This window comes from Pseudophryne corroboree, chromosome 10 (genome assembly GCF_028390025.1).
Source record: "Pseudophryne corroboree isolate aPseCor3 chromosome 10, aPseCor3.hap2, whole genome shotgun sequence".
NCBI classification, from domain to species: Eukaryota; Metazoa; Chordata; class Amphibia; order Anura; family Myobatrachidae; genus Pseudophryne; species Pseudophryne corroboree.
This window is the reverse complement of record NC_086453.1, coordinates 298,994,766-299,013,008: the sequence shown is the minus strand read 5'-3', so window position 1 is coordinate 299,013,008 and position 18,243 is coordinate 298,994,766. Positions and strand designations below refer to the sequence as shown.

Genomic DNA, 18,243 nt, shown 5'->3' with positions numbered 1-18,243 from the left:
ACTTATTTACGGGTCATATCCAGTGTCAGATAAGTAGCTTCAATTAACAACATTTACCTTTTCTTGAATACAGCATGGTACCTGTGCTATACTTTACAAAGTACAATAATGCCTGACCTCCTATGGAGTTATTATATTATTATTTCATTAGGTTACTCAGCCTTTGCACTGTAGGACCACTCCTTTCAGCTGCAAATCCAAATTGTGTTGTCTTCACTGCATCTGTTCGTACATGACTCTTAAGTTGGATACACACTAGGCGATGTACTATTTGAGCAACATCGCCTAGTGTTTCCCCTCCCAGGCCAGGCCGCCCAACAGAGACATACACACTTAGGACCTAATTCAGATCCGATCGCAGCAGCAAATTTGTTAGCTAATGGGCAAAACCATGTGCACTGCAGGGGGCAGATATAAAATTTGCAGAGAGCGTTAGATTTGGGGTTGGTTATATTGTTTCTGTGCAGGGTAAATACTGGCTGCTTTATTTTTACACTGCAATTTAGATTTCAGTTTGAATACACCCCACCCAAATCTAACTCTCTCTGCACATGTTACATCTGCCCCATTAGCTAACAAATTTGCTGCTGTGATCACATCTGAATTAGGCCCTAAGGGGGACATGTACTAAGCAGTGATAAAAGTGGAGAAGTTGCCCATGGCAACCAATCAACATTGACGTAACATTTATAATTTGCATACTATAAAAGTATACAGAGCAGCTGATTGGTTGTCATGGGCAGCTTCTCCACTGGCTCACTTCTGCACTTTTATCACTGCTTAGTACATGTCCCCCTAAGCGTGTATGCACCTTAAGAATAGCAGTGTTTTTGGTTATGTACATGCGATGGCTGATTGTTGTTCATTGCCCCAATTACTGCACACACTTTAGTGATGCCACTAAACTCTGCCCTTTGAATTGTACAACATGATTCTTTGGTTTTCCAAACTGTCTATGAAATGTATTTCTGGTATCAACAATATAAAAATAAAACCAGAGACACACCCTGTTGTTAATTGTATTACAGATATTGTGTTTCGGTAGGTTTATCCCATAATAAACCCATGGCATTGGAGTAAGTGAAGATTGACCTAATGAAAAGGGAAAGGAGGGTTAGGGTTAGGGATTAGGGTTAGCATAGTTACCTAGTAGGTGTTGAAATCATGAGTGTTGGGATGCCTCTGTCGATATTCTGACTGCCGGAATCCCAAGCTTGTCACAAACAAGGTATGGAACTTGGGGGAGATGTATCAAGTAGTGTATAGAATGGAAAAATGGAGCCAGTGGAGAAGTTGCCCAGAACAACCAATCAGTGTTAAGGTTTTGTACTTGAAATTTCCATACATACAATTTCCATACAATGTGCTGCTGTCAGATGCAGATTCACTAAACATCTCGTCTTTTCTCTCTTGCAGGACAAAGACAATTCTGGTGCCACTATTCTGCACTTAGCAGCCAGGTTTGGCCACCATGAAATAATTGGTTGGTTACTACGGTTTGGAACCAACGATGCTATGATAGCAACAGACACCGGAGCACTACCTGTACATTACGCCGCGGCCAAAGGAGATCTCTCTACCTTGCAGCATCTCTTAGAGTACTGCCCAAAGTAAGAGTCTGTCATATGTCTTCATTTACATTTAATATTGTATTTTGTATAATAATAATTAAAAATCCTCCAGTTATTTTTATTAACGTTACGGGAACTGTAATCCATGCCTTCCTTATCTCCCGCCTTGATTATTGTAATATTCTCCTTACCTGTCCCCCCCGCCCCCAATCTATTCTGAATGCCGCAGCTAGACTGATCTTCATCGCAAAACATCCTTCTGCTGCTGGTGCTCTGTTAGCTCCTCCATTGGCTGCCTGTGTATTACCGAATGCAATATGAAATACTTCTGCTTACATAGAAGGCTATCAACCAGACCACACCAACATACTTCTCCAATCTAGAAATATCTATATCGGACTGTAGAATGGTAGTTAGGAGTCTATTGGTTGGTACTGTATCTCTCTCCACTATGGGGTCTATGTACTGAACCTTGGAGAGAGATAAAGTACCAACTAATTGGCTCCTGTCATTTCTCAAACACAGCCTGTAAAATGACAGTTAGGAGCTGATTGGCTGGTACTTTATCTCTGTCCACTTTATCTCTGTCCAAGGTTTACTACATAGGGGTATATTCAATTGGTGTCGAAAAACAGCCGTCTGTCGAAAAGACGTCAGTTTTCGACTTTTTAGGTTCAATTGTGATTCGACCTATTCGACAAGTCGTGGAATTCGACTTGTCGAAAAGCACGTGGATGAGCGGAATAGCTGCCGATCCACGTGCTTGCGGTTTTGGCCTCCTTTTCGACCATCTCAGTCCAACATAAAAAAATGTCGGACTGAGATGTGGGACCCGAGAGGAGGAGAGGGGAAGGGGGGGGAGCCGCGGGAAGGGGAGGGACAGCTGGCGGCCACACGGAGGAGATCAGAGCTACAGTAGCGCTGCAGCAGGATGTCACACAGCCGCGCCGTTCACGGCAGCTTCCACTCGGCTCCAGCAAGTGAGGTCACACTTGCTGGAGCCGGGGGGACACTGCCGTGAGGTCGGGCGGCTGTGTGACATCCTCCTGCAGCGCTACTGTAGCGCTGATCTCATCCGTCTGGCCGCCGGCTGTCCACGCTGGTCTCCCCGCAGCTCACCTTCCCCCTCTCCTCCTCTGCGTCCCTCATTTCAATTCGACTTGAAAAAGTCGAATTGAGATGAGATTGAATAGGGGTTGTCGGATCCATTCCGACAAATACATGTCGGAATGGATCCGACGCTAATTGAATATACCCCATAGACCCCTTTATCTCTCACCAGCTTTGATAAATCTCTCCCCTGGATCATACAGCCCACAAAGAACTGCTTATTGCAAATAGGGAATGAAAAGTACTGTATGATTGGGCTGAATAGCACCAATTATATCAGTAGCAGGTGAGACCAGTAAGTACCAGTTAGGTAGTCAGATGTATCATTGGTGGTAATTTAAACTCCACAGAAGGTGGAGAAGATAGGGGTTACTGTGTTCTCATTCTGGCATATACGTATAAGAGTGAGGCAGAGGACTTCCATATGGTTAAGTAATTAAATGTTACCGTGCTTGACACAGAATAATACCAATTATACAAATGAATAGGCTTATCTGGAAATTCTGTAAGGCTTCTTGCTCCTGGAATCCTTGTGGCGGTTGAATCACAGACACCTGGATCTCTTCCCAGTGCATGTCACAGCGACTATGTATATCAGTGTAGAATATATAAGGAAAGCAACATAGCCTAATCCTGCTAACCAATTATTATTACTGAAGGTATAAAAACGTACATGAATAATGAAACAGAAGCTCTTATCTGGATAGTTGAAGAGATGAAGCACTCTCATGATTAAACCAGTCTTCTCAGGTCTAAATGTGCTGTATACCTGTTGCCACCGGAGACACAGCCTCTCAGAAGACTAAAGCAGCAGCTGGCTAGGAGACTATCCTAAGATAAAAGTTACCCGGAACTCCTCCCCATGGGGCCTAGATGTGAATGGCCTTCACCTAGTAAGACAGGCTTCCGTATCACCAGATGATCCTATGTATGCTGTAAATTCCGCATTACCAATTTTTTTAAAATTATTATTCTAGCAAGCTCTTGATTTTTTTTAACTTTTAAAAGACTCTTTGCCTTGCCCACATATTTAAAGGCGTTGGGTATCCTTTACCGGCGGCCGGGATCTCAGCCGCCAGAATGCCGGCAGGGGGGCGATCATAACAAAGCCCCTTGCGAGCTCGCTGCGCCTGCCACGCTGCGGGCTCGGTGCACTTGCCACAGGTTCTATTCCCACTCTGTGGGTATTGTGGACACCCACAAGTGGGAATAGCCAATGTTAGCCGGGATTCTGGTTGTAGGCATTGCAAGTGGTCGCAATTCCGGGCGCCGGTTAAGTAGCCACATCCCATTCAAAGCCTAGTTGCTGACTTTCTGGTTGCCTTCTATAGGGGGGCAGCCAGGTCTGCAATGAGGGAATGGCACTTGTTTTTTTTCTTCATAAATCACTGGTATGCTATAATAAGAATCTTTGTAATGATCCCCTTTCCTTGGTCTTCAGACTGCAATCACTGATTTATCATTTTATACAGTGTGGTAAAATGCCTGATCGGACTTAGGGCCGAATTCAGAGGAGATCGCTGCACTCTGAAACACTTTGTCAAGTGCGCTCGCGAAAGCAGCTCACTGGTGCGTTTGCCTCTGCCTGATTGATAGGCAGAGGCAGTCGCGGGGTGGGAGGCGGCAGAACGCCGTTGGGTGGGCTCGATCCGGACAACACATGCGTATCCGGATAGATGCTGCGGCAGGCAGGGAGCTACTCCGCGGGTGCGAAAGCATCGCTGCCGTGTGATGCTTTCACACCTGTGCGGGGGGGGGGGGGGGGGAGTAGGGCCTGACATGCGAGGCGGACTAGCCCTGTGCTGGGCATCCCCTGGCATGTCAGAATATCTGATCGTAGATGTGCTAATTTTAGCACATCTACGCGTTCAGCTCTGAATCACCCCCTTTGTGCACTGTAAAACCTCGCCCTCCTTATCCCTCCTCTGCCTTTCTGTGAGCTGCTAAGAGCTGTTTGTTTGCTTGTGCCTGCCAGCCATACTAGGAGAGTGATTCAGAGTTGATCGTAGCTGTGGGGGGGACGCCCAGCACAGGGCTAGTCCGCCCCGCGTGTCAGGCCCTACCCCGTCTCAGATGTACAAAAGCATCGCACAGCGGCGATGCCTTTGTACTGTAGGAGTAGCTCCCAGCCAGCGCAGCTCCTGCGTGCTGGCAGGGAGCTACTCATTACAGCCTGGGTCACAGCGGCTGTGTGTGACGTCACGCAGCAGCCGCGGCCCGCCCCCCCAACGGTGCGGGCACGCCTGTGTTGCCCAGACCGCTCCCACTAAACGGCGGCTAAACGCCGCCGGCCTGCCCCCTCCCGCCCAGCGACTGCCTCTGCCTGGCAATCAGGCACAGTTGTTCGCAGGGCTTAGACAGCACTGCGGCGCCGGGTCATGCGCAGTTCAGGCCTGATCGCTGCTGTGCGAACACGTACAGCACCAATCAGGTCTGAATTAGCCCCTAGGTTTCCTTCCCAGAGAGATTTTGAAAAGGGGATAATGAATGAAGGAGTCTTGATAAGTAAGATGACCAATGCATGCTTAAAAGGTACTTAACTGAAAGGAAAAATAACTATGTAGGATTGCTGTTTTTATGACCACATGTTACATTGGTTTACATTTAAAGAACATCATTGGTTTTCCTATTGCATAGTCAGTAAGATTATTTATGGGCCTGAAAAAGATATGGGAAAACATTTCCTTATGTAGTAGTGACAACATATTCTGTGCCTGGTGTTTCTTTTTAACTTCCTCAGCTGGGTGGCAGTTCCTCGCTTCACTCCGGAGGTGAGACTGAATAAAATTGAAATGTTGGTCTTGTCTGCTCGCATATGAGGGAAAAAAAGGGATAACCAGCATGCAACATGGGACAAAATGAGAATTGGATTTGCCAGCTGTGTTTAGAATGCGCCCGACCCCGACGGTAATGGCTGCCAGGTTTTGGTGTCGTGTTCTGCATTTGTCCGCCAGATGAATGGGACAGGCCTTATGAATATACAGTCTATGCTGGAAGTTGGTATTAGGGGAATCAGTATGAGATCCCGGCGGTCGGGAACCGGCGGTCAGGAGGGTATTGGGTCATATTTGTTTTGCCAGATCTATTTCTGAGCGATTTGAACACCTGTCCTGTTCTGTACTGCCTTAGCTGTTTGCCATTAACCATTTTATAGTTGCACCAAATGTAGCTTTATGAAGAACCATGTAATGCTGTACAGATGTGGCAGCCTCAGGTAAGCTTGTGATTAAAAGCGATGCTTCTAGTTGGGCAATGTAGATGTCATTTTGTAGGTACTGCTGGATGGAATGTGTTTGGCATTGCTAATATATACAGTATGGGACTCTGCTGGTAATACTGATTTAGGCATTGCTTACAAAGCCCTCACCCACTCCTCTCCCATTTACATCTCTGACCTTATCTCCCTTTACACTCCCACCCGTCCTCTTCGCTCTGCTAATGCACGCCGACTCTCCTGCCTACTGATTACTTCCTCCCACTCCTACCTCCAAGATTTTTCACGTGCTGCCCCAATTCTCTGGAATTCCCTACCTCTCCCCCTCAGACCTTCCACCTCTCTACAAAACTTCAAACGGGCTCTCAAGACCCACTTCTTCACCAAACCCACCCAAATCTCATCTTAACCCTCTGTTCCACGCTCTCTATGTACCCCATCTGTGTCACCCCTGTCTGTCTACCCCTCCCCTTTAGAATGTAAGCTCTCACGAGTAGGGCCCTCTTCCCTCATGTGCTTATCCTTTCTCTTACTTTAATAATCTTCAACTGCATCAACTCCAGCAGTCTTCTGCCACCTGATACTTATTCCAGTGTCATCTGCTGATGTAGCTATGTTTATTTACCCTGTATTGTCTTTTATTGTCTTCAACTGTAAGTTGCTGTTTTCCTGTTTTGATTATTTATGTACTCTGTAATTGGGCGCTGCGGAACCCTTGTGGCGCCATATAAATAAAGGATAAATAATAATAATAAATGGTGTTGCTGGAATATGCTGGGTCAAATAAAAGAAGGTTGAAAGACACCCGTCTCACTTTATAGAGACTCTCTCACAGTAGATGGAGCCAATGGCATACCACGGATGATCTAGGGCAGGGGTGGGCAATTATTTCAGCTGAGGGGCCACTTGACATTTCAGTATCCGAGGGCCACATACAAAATAGCAGCTCGCCCCACTTGCCAAAAATATAGGGACGTGGCTTCATGTGGAAGGGGTGTGGCCAAAAAATAATACAGATTCATATTAGGCTGCACAATAGTCTCCATTATTCAAATTGCGCCACACAGTAGCACCACTTACACACATTACACCAGGTAGAGCCCCTTTTACACACATTACGGCAGGTAGAGAGCCTTTTTACACATTAACATTTTATTTAGGATAATTATTGTGCAGCAAGCAAATTATCCAGTGTCTTATTGCCCCTGGGGAAAGGTGTGACACAGTGACAGAACACGGTTGGGGTGACACAGTGACAGAAAACGGTGGGGGTGACACAGTGACAGAACACGGGGGGTGACACAGTGACAGAACACGAGGGGGGGGTGACATAGTGACAGAACACGGGAGGGGTTGGTACAGCGAGAGCTAAAGATCTCTCCCCCAAACCTAAAAACATTCTGACGCCACTGCCCGCACACACAAATATATGCACACTATCACACACACACACACACACACACACACACACACACACACACACACACACACACACACACACACACACACTTTCTTTCACTTTTCCCATTAACTTACTGATCTGGCTGGCAGTGGCAGGAAGGATGGATCTGTAGCAGTCTGGCTCTTGTCCCGTGTAACTCCGCCCCCTGAGGGTCCGTGTAGCCCCGCCCCCTCATCGGCATGACAATGCTAAATTCCTTTGTCGTATAAACAACCCTTAATGAAGTCTAAGAACACAGTACGCTGTTTACTTAAGAAGTACCGTAAGGGTACGCTAGTTGCGTAACGATCGCTTAGCCGTAGGCGAGACGCTCAAGCGTCACGTTCGCTCACGGCCCAGTGATCACAGGACAGCACGTTATTGGTGATGACTAGAGTAATGATTCGCTATGGCGTAGCGGACGCTCGAGACCACGAGGAGATCACCAGCGGCGCAGACGCTCACAACGCTATACCTTTATGTCTAAACCTTTTATCAATGAAATACACAGAATACCTTAATGTGAATACAGGGTGTAAGTGCAACCTTGTGTAACCTGACTAACTACAAAGCTGCTTGAGCGTCACCGACGCTCAAGTGAACACTTAAAACTATAGGAAATACACAGATGCTGGTTTAGGGTCCAAAGCCTATTATCTGTATTATAACTATTATACTTGCAAAAAGAATCACAGTACAAATGATACACTACAATATAACAGAGACTTCCTAACCGAATAACTATACAAGAAATACAATACAATACTATGCTGATCTAATACAATACAATACTAGTCAATGGGAGATACGAGAGAAAGAGAAGGGAGAGAGAGAGAGAGAGAGAGAGAGACGGAGAGAGAGAGATTGGCTCACAGTAAGACAATATGATTACGGAGAAAAACTTACGCACAAAGGGTATGATCGCATGCGCCTCTGGACATCCAGCTTCCCGATTATCAGCAATGAGAACCGTTTGATGAGAAGTGAAAGCTGGATGCCACAGGCCCGTCTTTTATGCTACTCACACAATGCAATCTAATGGTCCCTACAACCTCATTGTCCATTGGACGCAGGAATTCGGCTTCGCATTATAACAAAAGGTCATAGGGTGATTCATACAGGTGGGCTGTGACGATTTCAAACAGCTCAGGTGGGTGGGAAACTAGGTTTCCCGCCGCATACCTGAGTATGAGTAAATAATAGAAATGGACATAAACTTCTTATGTCCATAACTATCCGCACGAGCGATTAGTACGCTCCAAACCAACACCGGAATATTGTTAATTAAATACTCTTCCGATGGGTACCAAACACTGCTGTATGATTCCTGTTAGACCCTTCGCACAATACAAAGAGGGATCCCTCCGTTCAGGGACATTCTATATTAACCAAACTTTCAGAATCTTATCAAAGGGACCATGGTCTACAAACTACATTAATTGTGAAAATATGTAACGAATGAGTCGCACGCCACGGTTACATAAACTCTACCGTAAATACGCATACCGTGCGTCCGCGGGTGCACGCTATTGCGGGTATGCGCCTTCACGGGAGAGCGTACGCATGCGCAGCGCAGACCAGTGTGCGGTGCAAATATGGCAGAGTGTATGGGGATATTTTTCTGACTTTGACAGTCCACCCTTTGGCAGTCAATAATAACTGCCACCTTCAAAACATTTCAAAAAGGAGAAAAATATAAGTCAGGGGTTAATTCATTTCCATGGTTGGGTAAGGAAGAAGAGAGGAGTAGGTGTGAAGAGGGTATGACCTAGTGAGATAGCAGAAGTATGTGTGTATGAGTCCATGTTTGGAGGGTCATGTATCATCGTGCCGTACGTGTGGTAAATCAAGCTTCGAGGTATTGCGAAGTATACATTTGAATTCCTTCTTATCCCGTGGTACAGGTCTGTGGATGGGCTGTCAAACTTTACCGAGCTCTTTTCGGCTTTTGAACAGAATGGGGAGCACATTTTAGTTGATGATACATGAATGGGGGAATATGTGATTGCTGATATCTGTGCCTGTATTCCCTATACTATGTGTGTTATTACCTGAGGGTTGTAGAGATGAGGATGAAGAACACTTATGGAAAATGCAATGATATTCTATGTCAGGTAAATGTACATCTGTCGTTGAAGTTTTGTTCGGTATCTGTTGAGAGTCGTCTTCTTTGCGCTGTATTGCTCCTTGGGCATGAGCAAATAGCTTTGTCAGTGCCATCAGATTTACAAAAAAAATGTTGGGCTAGCGTGAGTTTAAAAATACTAGGGAAACTGGGGATCCATGGCAAAGTTCATCAAGTGTCCATATCATAGGTAGTCAGAACTTCATCTTTGGTGCTTGTCTGTTGTCTGTATAGCGTCTCGTCAACTTCCTCGTCCAAGGGGGTCTTTGTATCTTGGAGAAAAAACAGAAAAACAGGTGAAAGAAACGGACCTTATAATCGCATTTTTCATCACATCTTGGTTTCTATCATTGGGTCATAAATCAAATCCAGGTTAATTACAGTTTCCTCACTCCTCAAGCTCATCACTTTTGTACTTTGTTTGCACCTCATTAAAGCCTGCCCGCATCTAAATATCAATCCAATAGATATAACAACACCTAAGATACATAGGAGAAACTTTCCAACATCCATTATGACTCCTTGAGCCCAGTCTCCTAAACCGGAGAACCAATTTCGCGGGTTCAACCATGACACCCAACTAGTCAGCTCATTACCTACAGCGGCAAGGGTGAGATTGTGTTTTCGGCGAAATTCCCATTTTAATTGGAGAATATCGTCCATCTTTTGGTCTATGACCTCTACCGGATCCTCGGTGCTATTTGTGATATACGTGCAACACTTTATGCCGTACTGTGTTGCCAATGTAACACAATATCCGCCTGTTACTGCTGTAAGATAATTAAGAACCATCCTATGCTGAACTAGTTCTGTTTTATAAGCTTGAAGTTCTCTTCCAGTGTATCTGAACGTGTCATCATACATTTCAGTGATATTATCTAACAAATTGGCGAGTGCGGAAATGTATCTATAATTCATCACTCCTCGAGCGGTGCGAGTGAAATCTAACGCTACCAGAACCTGAATCCCGGTGGATTCATGGATAAGATCAGAGGCCGGATGCTCTAACCTTTCTGACAGTTGTCTTTTAACTCGGTGCTCGTAATGAGTGTGAGTATAAGGAGCTTGGGCACCACGGTGTATGTCTTTCATTTTGTCATGTGTTACCGTCATCACTTCAGGCAATACTTTTCCAATATAACACAATCCTTCAGAGTTTGGGGCAAGCCACTTGTACGCCTTTCTCCCGCATATGAAATATGCATCATCGGGGAGAACATATGGGACAGAGAAGGACATTACCATATTACACACCTTCCAGGTGAAATCTCCTGACCCTAATTCTTCCATCTGCTTAATGCATGTATCAGTTTGTACGATATGTGCACAGTATCCTGGTGATACTTCTCCAACTCTCGTAATCCTATTTCCTAAGGTATATCGATACCGGAAAGATTTTCCTCTACTGGCTATGTGGCGTACAAGCTCTGTATCTGTAGGCATTCTATCTGCTCTGTGTGAAAAGGTCATGGTAAGGTTGCTCCATGACACTTCCCAATTTCCCGGTTTACGGGGATTGGAGATATTGAAACATAAGAGGGACCTATCCACATGGTATTGGTGGAGCTTCAAACTAGGAGGGCTGGAGATGTTAAACCTCCGGTCCACCGGTCTCCCACCACTTAGCTCAAGTACCTCCCCTAACGTTAAAGGAAATGGTACTAGCCCTGATTTGCTATGACCCTGAGGTACTTGAGAGCATACCCAACAATCTGTTTGGTTTAATACGTTACCCACTAAGGAGTGATAGTCACTCAATGGATGCCGGTCCATATGGATATTAAAACTGGATTGGCATTTCTTTATGCACCCATCCTCAATCAAATTGTCACAGAGCCTACAGATACAGTTTTCTTCAGCTAACAATCCATCACAATTTCTTCTATCGGATCGTTTTCTGATACTCGCCTTTGCTTGTTGGTTTGGTTGATCTTGGAAAACTACGCCTCCATCATCATAATCGGAACCCATTCCAGAACCTCTCTCGACCTCTATGGTACTCTCGCCGGAACAGACTGCTCTGGTCAACATCATGGTTAACATCAAAATCCGGATCACAGTCTCTTGGGGCAAGTCCATCTTTGAGGAGGAAATAGAGAAGAATGAGAAGGGGGAAAAAGAAATTTAAGGGAGAGGGGATGGGGAGTGGAGAAAAACAATAAAAGGGAGAAGGGAGTCAACAACTGCTTTCGGTCTTCAAGGCTCAGGTGCCGCCTCAGTCCTCCTGGAACAGACACTCCAGTGATACAACCTCTACCGTCTGTTCCTTATCACGGGACTTCTCTGGATCAGCAACCTTTTTGCAGTGGGATGAATGGACCCAAGTCTCTCTCTCAGCAACCTTCAATGCTGTGGTGCTAGTCAATAAGACCTGGTATGGTCCTTCCCATCTATCAATAAGACAACCTGAGCGTAGAAAATTTCGTATCATTACATAATCCCCAGGTTCAATGTCATGACAATTACTATCTGGTAAATCAGGAATCACCAACTTCAGATTATCATTTTGATTCCTCAACTGCTTACTCATGTTAATCAAGTATTTTACAGTTACTTCATTGTTACATTTCAAATCATCCTGAGGGTTAATCATGACATGCGGTTGTCGACCAAACAGAATTTCAAAAGGGGACAGGTTAAGAGGGGACCTGGGAGTGGTTCTGATGCTATACAAAACAATGGGTAAAGCTTCTGGCCACGTCAATCCTGTGTCTGCCATTACTTTACTCAATTTATTTTTAATAGTGCTGTTCACTCTTTCGACCTTCGCACTCGCCTGTGGACGGTACGGAGTGTGCAGCTTGCTATCAATACCCATTAATTTACACATTCCTTGAAAGACATCACCAGTAAAATGGGTACCCCTATCACTTTCAATGATTCTAGGGATACCATATCTACATACAAATTCCTGTACAATTTTTTTAGCTGTAAACATAGCGGTATTTGTAGCTGCTGGAAATGCTTCGACCCAATTCGAGAAAACATCTATACAAACAAGTACATATTTCAAATTTCGACATGGGGGTAATTGAATGAAGTCAATTTGTATTACCTGGAAAGGGCCGCCGGCAGGTGGGATATGGGATGGTTCTGTAGGTATTGCTTTTCCAATATTCTTTCTCAGACAGGTAAGGCATGACATTGCTCTTTTACCCGCATGAGAGGAGAATCCTGGGGCGCACCAGTATGCTCTTACCAATTTGCACATCCCCTCCTTGCCTAGATGAGTCAACCCATGAGCTGCTTCAGCCAGACATGGAAGATATGCTCTGGGGGCCACTGGTTTACCATGTCCATCCGTCCAGAGCCCTGAGGACTCCTGGCCATATCCCTTTGCCTTCCAGACTGCTCTTTCCTGTGTGGAACACAAATTCTGCATCTCACACAACTTCTGTGTGTTGATGGTATTAAATACCATCAGTTGTGTGGTGTCTGTCTGTATGGGGGTAGCAGCTGCAAGCTTAGCTGCTTCGTCTGCTCGGCTGTTACCAAGTGACACTTGGTCTTGACTATATGTATGTGCTTTACATTTGATAACAGCCACTCTGTCGGGTTCCTGTATCGCTGTTAGAAGCCTTTTTATATAAGCTGCATGCGCTATCGGTGTACCAGCTGCCGTCATGAAATTTCTGAGGCGCCATAGGGCTCCGAAATCATGTACTACCCCGAAGGCGTATCTAGAATCGGTGTAGATATTGGCTGACTTACCCTTAGCCAATTCACATGCTCTGGTTAGGGCGACCAGTTCAGCAACCTGGGCTGAGTGAGGTGGACCTAGCGGTTCCGCTTCTATGGTGTCTTGGTCATCTACGACTGCGTATCCAGTACACAAGTCTCCCGAGTCTGACTGTCTATGACAACTACCGTCAGTGTAGAACGTGAGTTCTGCATCTTCCAGTGGATTGTCACTGATGTCAGGCCTTGCGGTAAAATTTTGGGTCAAATATTCCATACAATCATGTGCATCTTCCTTTGTATTAAATCCTCCTTCCCCATCACTCTCACCTTCCACCCTTTGTGTCTGACCAGGCACACCTGGGAGAAATGTTGCAGGATTTAATGCGCTGCATCTCCTTATGGTGATGTTTACTGGGGCCATTAATGCCAATTCCCATCTTGTAAACCTTGCTGATGAGACGTGTCTGGTTTGGGCAGAATTCAATAAGGCAGATACTGCATGTGGTGTATGGATTGTGAGGTTGTGGCCTAGCACGACATCTTCGCTTTTTGTCACTAGCAATGCTATCGCCGCAACGCTACGCAAGCATGTGGGAAGGGATCGCGCTACCGTGTCTAGCTGAGCGCTGTAGTATGCAACTGGCCTGCTGGCATCACCGTGTTTTTGGGTTAGTACACCTGCTGCGCAACCAGCACTTTCTGTTCCGTATAGTTCAAAGGGTTTCCCATAGTCTGGCATACCTAGTGCTGGCGCCTGCGTTAGGCACTGTTTGAGTCTCTCAAATGCTGTTTCGGATTCGTCTGTATGCGAGATCCTATCAGGTTTGTTTGAGGAGACCATTTACTGCAAAGGTAACGCCAATATGGAAAACCCTGGGATCCAATTACGGCAATACCCACACATTCCTAAAAACGTTCTGATCTGTTGCTGGGTTTGTGGTAGTGTCATGTCTCTAATGGCTTGGATTCTATCAGCGGTCAGGTGTCTCAGTCCTTGTGTTAGACAGTGTCCCAAATATTTTACCTTAGGTTGGCATAATTGCAACTTGTCTTTGGAAACCTTATGTCCTGTGTCTGAAAGATGAAACAGGAGCTGTTTCGTATCCTTCAGGGAAGCTTCCAGCGAATCTGAACACAGTAGTAAATCATCTACATACTGTATCAATACTGATCCACTCTCCGGTTGGAAAGACTGTAAACAATCATGCAAAGCCTGAGAAAATATACTTGGACTATCTATGAAACCTTGGGGTAACCGAGTCCACGTGTATTGGACTCCTCTGTATGTGAATGCAAACAAATATTGGCTGTCAGGGTGCAGAGGTACCGAAAAGAATGCGGAGCAGAGGTCAATAACAGTGAAAAATTTGGCAGTGGGAGGAATTTGCATTAGGATGACAGCTGGATTTGGCACTACGGGGAACTGACTCTCAACTATTTTGTTAATCCCCCTTAGATCCTGCACTAGCCTATAACCCCTCCCCCCACTCTTTTTAACAGGGAAGATGGGACTATTTGCTGTGCTGGACGTTCTTACTAGAATGCCCTGTTGTAGCAAGCGCTCTATTACTGGGAAAACTCCTAACTCCACCTCTGGCTTCAGAGGATACTGTGGGATTTTTGGAGCTATCCTACCATCTTTTACTTGTACAACTACTGGAGCTACGTTTGCCATTAATCCAGTGTCCTGTCCATCTTTTGTCCAAAGTGACTCTGGTATCTGAGATGTCATCTCTTCTATTTGGGATGGATTCCTACTTGTCATAATGGGATGTGACATTAATTTTGATGGGGAGTCTAACATGTCTCGTACTTCCTGAGCGTGATTCTCAGGAATGTCCAAGAATACACCTTCAGGAGTACAATAAATGACGCAACCCATTTTACATAGTAAGTCTCTTCCCAGGAGATTGGTTGGTGCCGATGCAGCTAGCAAAAACGAATGCTTGGTATGCAAAGGCCCTATTGTAATCTCGGCTGGTTTGCTAACAGGGTAGTGCTGGACTACTCCTGTTACTCCCATGGCTGGAACTGTCCTACCAGTGGTTCTCATGCCCACTGTCGAATTTATCACTGACTTGGCCGCCCCTGTGTCTACAAGAAAGTTTAAAGTTTTACCAGCTACATTGATTGCAATCTCTGGTTCACTTCCAAGACTGGCAATCAATTTCACTGGCTGCAGATTACAGGTATGGCCACACCCCTATTGGGTATGCTGACCTCCCTGAATCCCGTTGGCAGCAACTACTTGTGGGGGAGTTAGCTGGGAACTACCAGAGGCATGCCAATCTCTGTTCGGGGGGTATCTTTTTGTTTCCCCTGTATGTGGCTCAAAACTCCGCCTCTGTGGACCCTGCTCCCAATGTCGTGTGTCGTGTCGTTGTCTAGGGGTTTGGAAAGATCTTTGTACACTCTTTGTTCTACAGTCTCGTGCATAGTGTCCCTGTTTGTTACAAGAAAAACATGTTATTACACTTGACTTACCCACAGGATTCGGTGGTACATACGCAGGCTGCCTTGTGGTCAGCGCCTGTATACTTACTGACATCAACTTATCACTTTGCGACTCCCTGTGTCTAGTGATGTTTCTGTCGTGATCAATGGCAGCCTCTCTCAAAGTAGCCACAGACAGACCTCGCCAACATGGTTGCGTGGTCTGTACCCTAGTCTTCAATGACTCTTTTAAACCATCCATCAGTACAGATACTGCTACTTCTTGGTGGTTTGGGTTGGTCCTAATGTCTTCTATTCCAGTGTACTTTGCCATTTCTAATAGTGCCCGATGAAAATATTCTGTTGCCGTTTCGGACTCTTTTTGTCTAATGGAGAATATTTTGTTCCATTTAACAACGGCTGGGAAATACTCCTTTAGCTGTAAATTTATCCTTTTTACGTTATCTTTGTTGTACACATCTGAAAGTGGTACATCTTTATCTAGTCCACAATCAGCTAAGAATTGAACTGAGTCGACATTTGAAGGTAAACAAGCTCTTAGCAGTATCTGCCAATCCTTGTTGTTGGGTTCTACAGTGTTACCTAGATCCCTGATGTATTTTTGGCTAGCAACTAAGTCTTTCCTGGGGTCAGGAAATTCGGACACTATTGTTCTTAATTCCATTCGGGAAAATGGAGTGTACATGGCAATGTTCCTTATGGGAGTGGCTCCTGATACATCTGTTTTCCCATTGGGAACTGCTATTACTCTAACAGGGTTAACTCTAACAACCTCATTCTGTGTAGATTCTACAACTTGTGGTGAAATTGTTTCAGTATAATGCATGGTGCCGTACTTACCCGTTGACACGACCTCACCTATCCCTCCGCTAGGGGCTTTCGCTAATCTCGTGGGTGTTGCTGTGCCTACTGTGGTCTCTGCTATGGTGGCCGCTAGAGAGAGAGCTGAAATTGTTGCTGGATCGTCTTCTTGATCACACTCCTGAGGAAAGTTCAAAACAGGGTACAACTTGCACGGGTTAATACTTGCATGAGTTACTTGGTTAACATCATTAACATTTACAGGGTTACTAAGTGTTTGTGTTTTACAACCCAGTGCGTTTCTCTCCGTAATCAACTTCTCTCCTGCTATGTATGGTGGTGGCGGGGCTGTGGCTATCAGTTTCCTGACTGCCCCAGATCCCGCCGCCAGAGCCAAACCTCTCTGTATCTCACCTTCCTGTTGCCACAACTGTAAATAATCATGATGCTGAATTCGTCTCTTTGTTGATTTTATGAGACATATCCTCCTCCTTAAATTTTGTAACACTTCTGGACTGAAGCTACCTATTCTTGGGAATTTCTCCCTGTCTTGTACAGTCATTCTCTCCCATTCATCACATAAAACCTCTGTGTGACTTCCGTATTTTTCACACATGATGTACCTTGCCGACCCGACTGGTCGGTTCTCTGAATCAACCCGAACCGAGGTTGATCGCCCCCTACCTGAACAATTGGCCCCCATAATCTGCAGGTGTTGCTTACTACTCCTTTGATCTTTATATCACGGTCTTCAGCGAACCCTTACAGCAAACCAAATTATTCAAAATAGGCCGGCGGTGGCGGTTTACCGAGTACCCCACTCACTCGCCCACCTCGACCAATACGACCTGATCACACCGATATGGTGCTGGCGTACTCGATACAGGGCCCTACCAGAAACCTTCTGTTTACTGGAACATATGAGGGTTACCCGCAGGACACTTACTCTTTCCAGTAAAGGTGGGGTTGTTAGATAGTTCCTGAGTGACCAGCGAACTTCCCTTTAAAAATAAAAAATTACACAAATCACGTCAGAATGTACAAATAGCGTTTGTGACCACTTTACTCTAATGGTATTAGGTCAGATTACTAACTACTGCACACAATTACGTGCGGTACAATCGTTCAGTACATAAGCACTACCTGTTATGTACTGAGAGATCAATGGAATCGAAAATTGCGGCTGCGGATTCCTTCAGCCAGAGCTTCCAATGGCCTATATGGGTTTTAGCACCAACCCCCGGGGTTGTGCTTCTTGTACCTTTATAGCGGACCTTCTTTGTCTCCTTATGACCTCCTGGTCTTGTTCTGTACGACCTCCTGGTCTGACCTCCTGGTCTTGTATACTGGTCCGCTATACTCTAATGCTCATATTTTATTTAACCAAGGATGCCTCCTTAGCCACCGTATATGTCACTTACACGTATGTCCTACCCGATTTCTTTTTGGTTCAACCTCTAAGTTATATAAACTTATGTAATAAAAACACACTCACTCAACACATGTACACTTTCGTTTCTATATCTATTTCTGCGCAGAAATTTTCTTTAGCCCAGCTGTGTTACCAATTAGGAGCAGGATCTGTTAAACTAAATTTCAAATTTTCCAAAAATAGATTTGCGTTATTTACCGCGTCGCGTTACTTACCGCTGTGCGTTACTTATCGCCTTTTCACAACTTGAGCTACGTGGGCGTAACCGGACGCTACGTTGCGTAATGTACGCTGCGTGCGTCTGCCTTTGGATTGCGTACGCTAGTCTTTGTTAGAGACACGTGTACGCAAAACAAAAGATCCACCGTAACACAATTTCTTTTATCAATGTAAACGATCCCTGATCATCTACCG

At 45.3% G+C, this 18,243-nt stretch overlaps 1 protein-coding gene across 1 annotated transcript in view; it reads left to right on the top strand.

Moving 5' to 3' along the window:
* LOC134966567 (espin-like) overlaps positions 1–18,243 on the top strand; it is a 620,060-nt gene that overhangs the window by 106,889 nt on the left and 494,928 nt on the right. Inside the window, exon 2 of the mRNA XM_063943414.1 lies at positions 1,417–1,610. Within this exon, the coding sequence (XP_063799484.1) occupies positions 1,417–1,610 (194 nt within the window). The remainder of the gene's footprint in view (positions 1–1,416; positions 1,611–18,243) is intronic.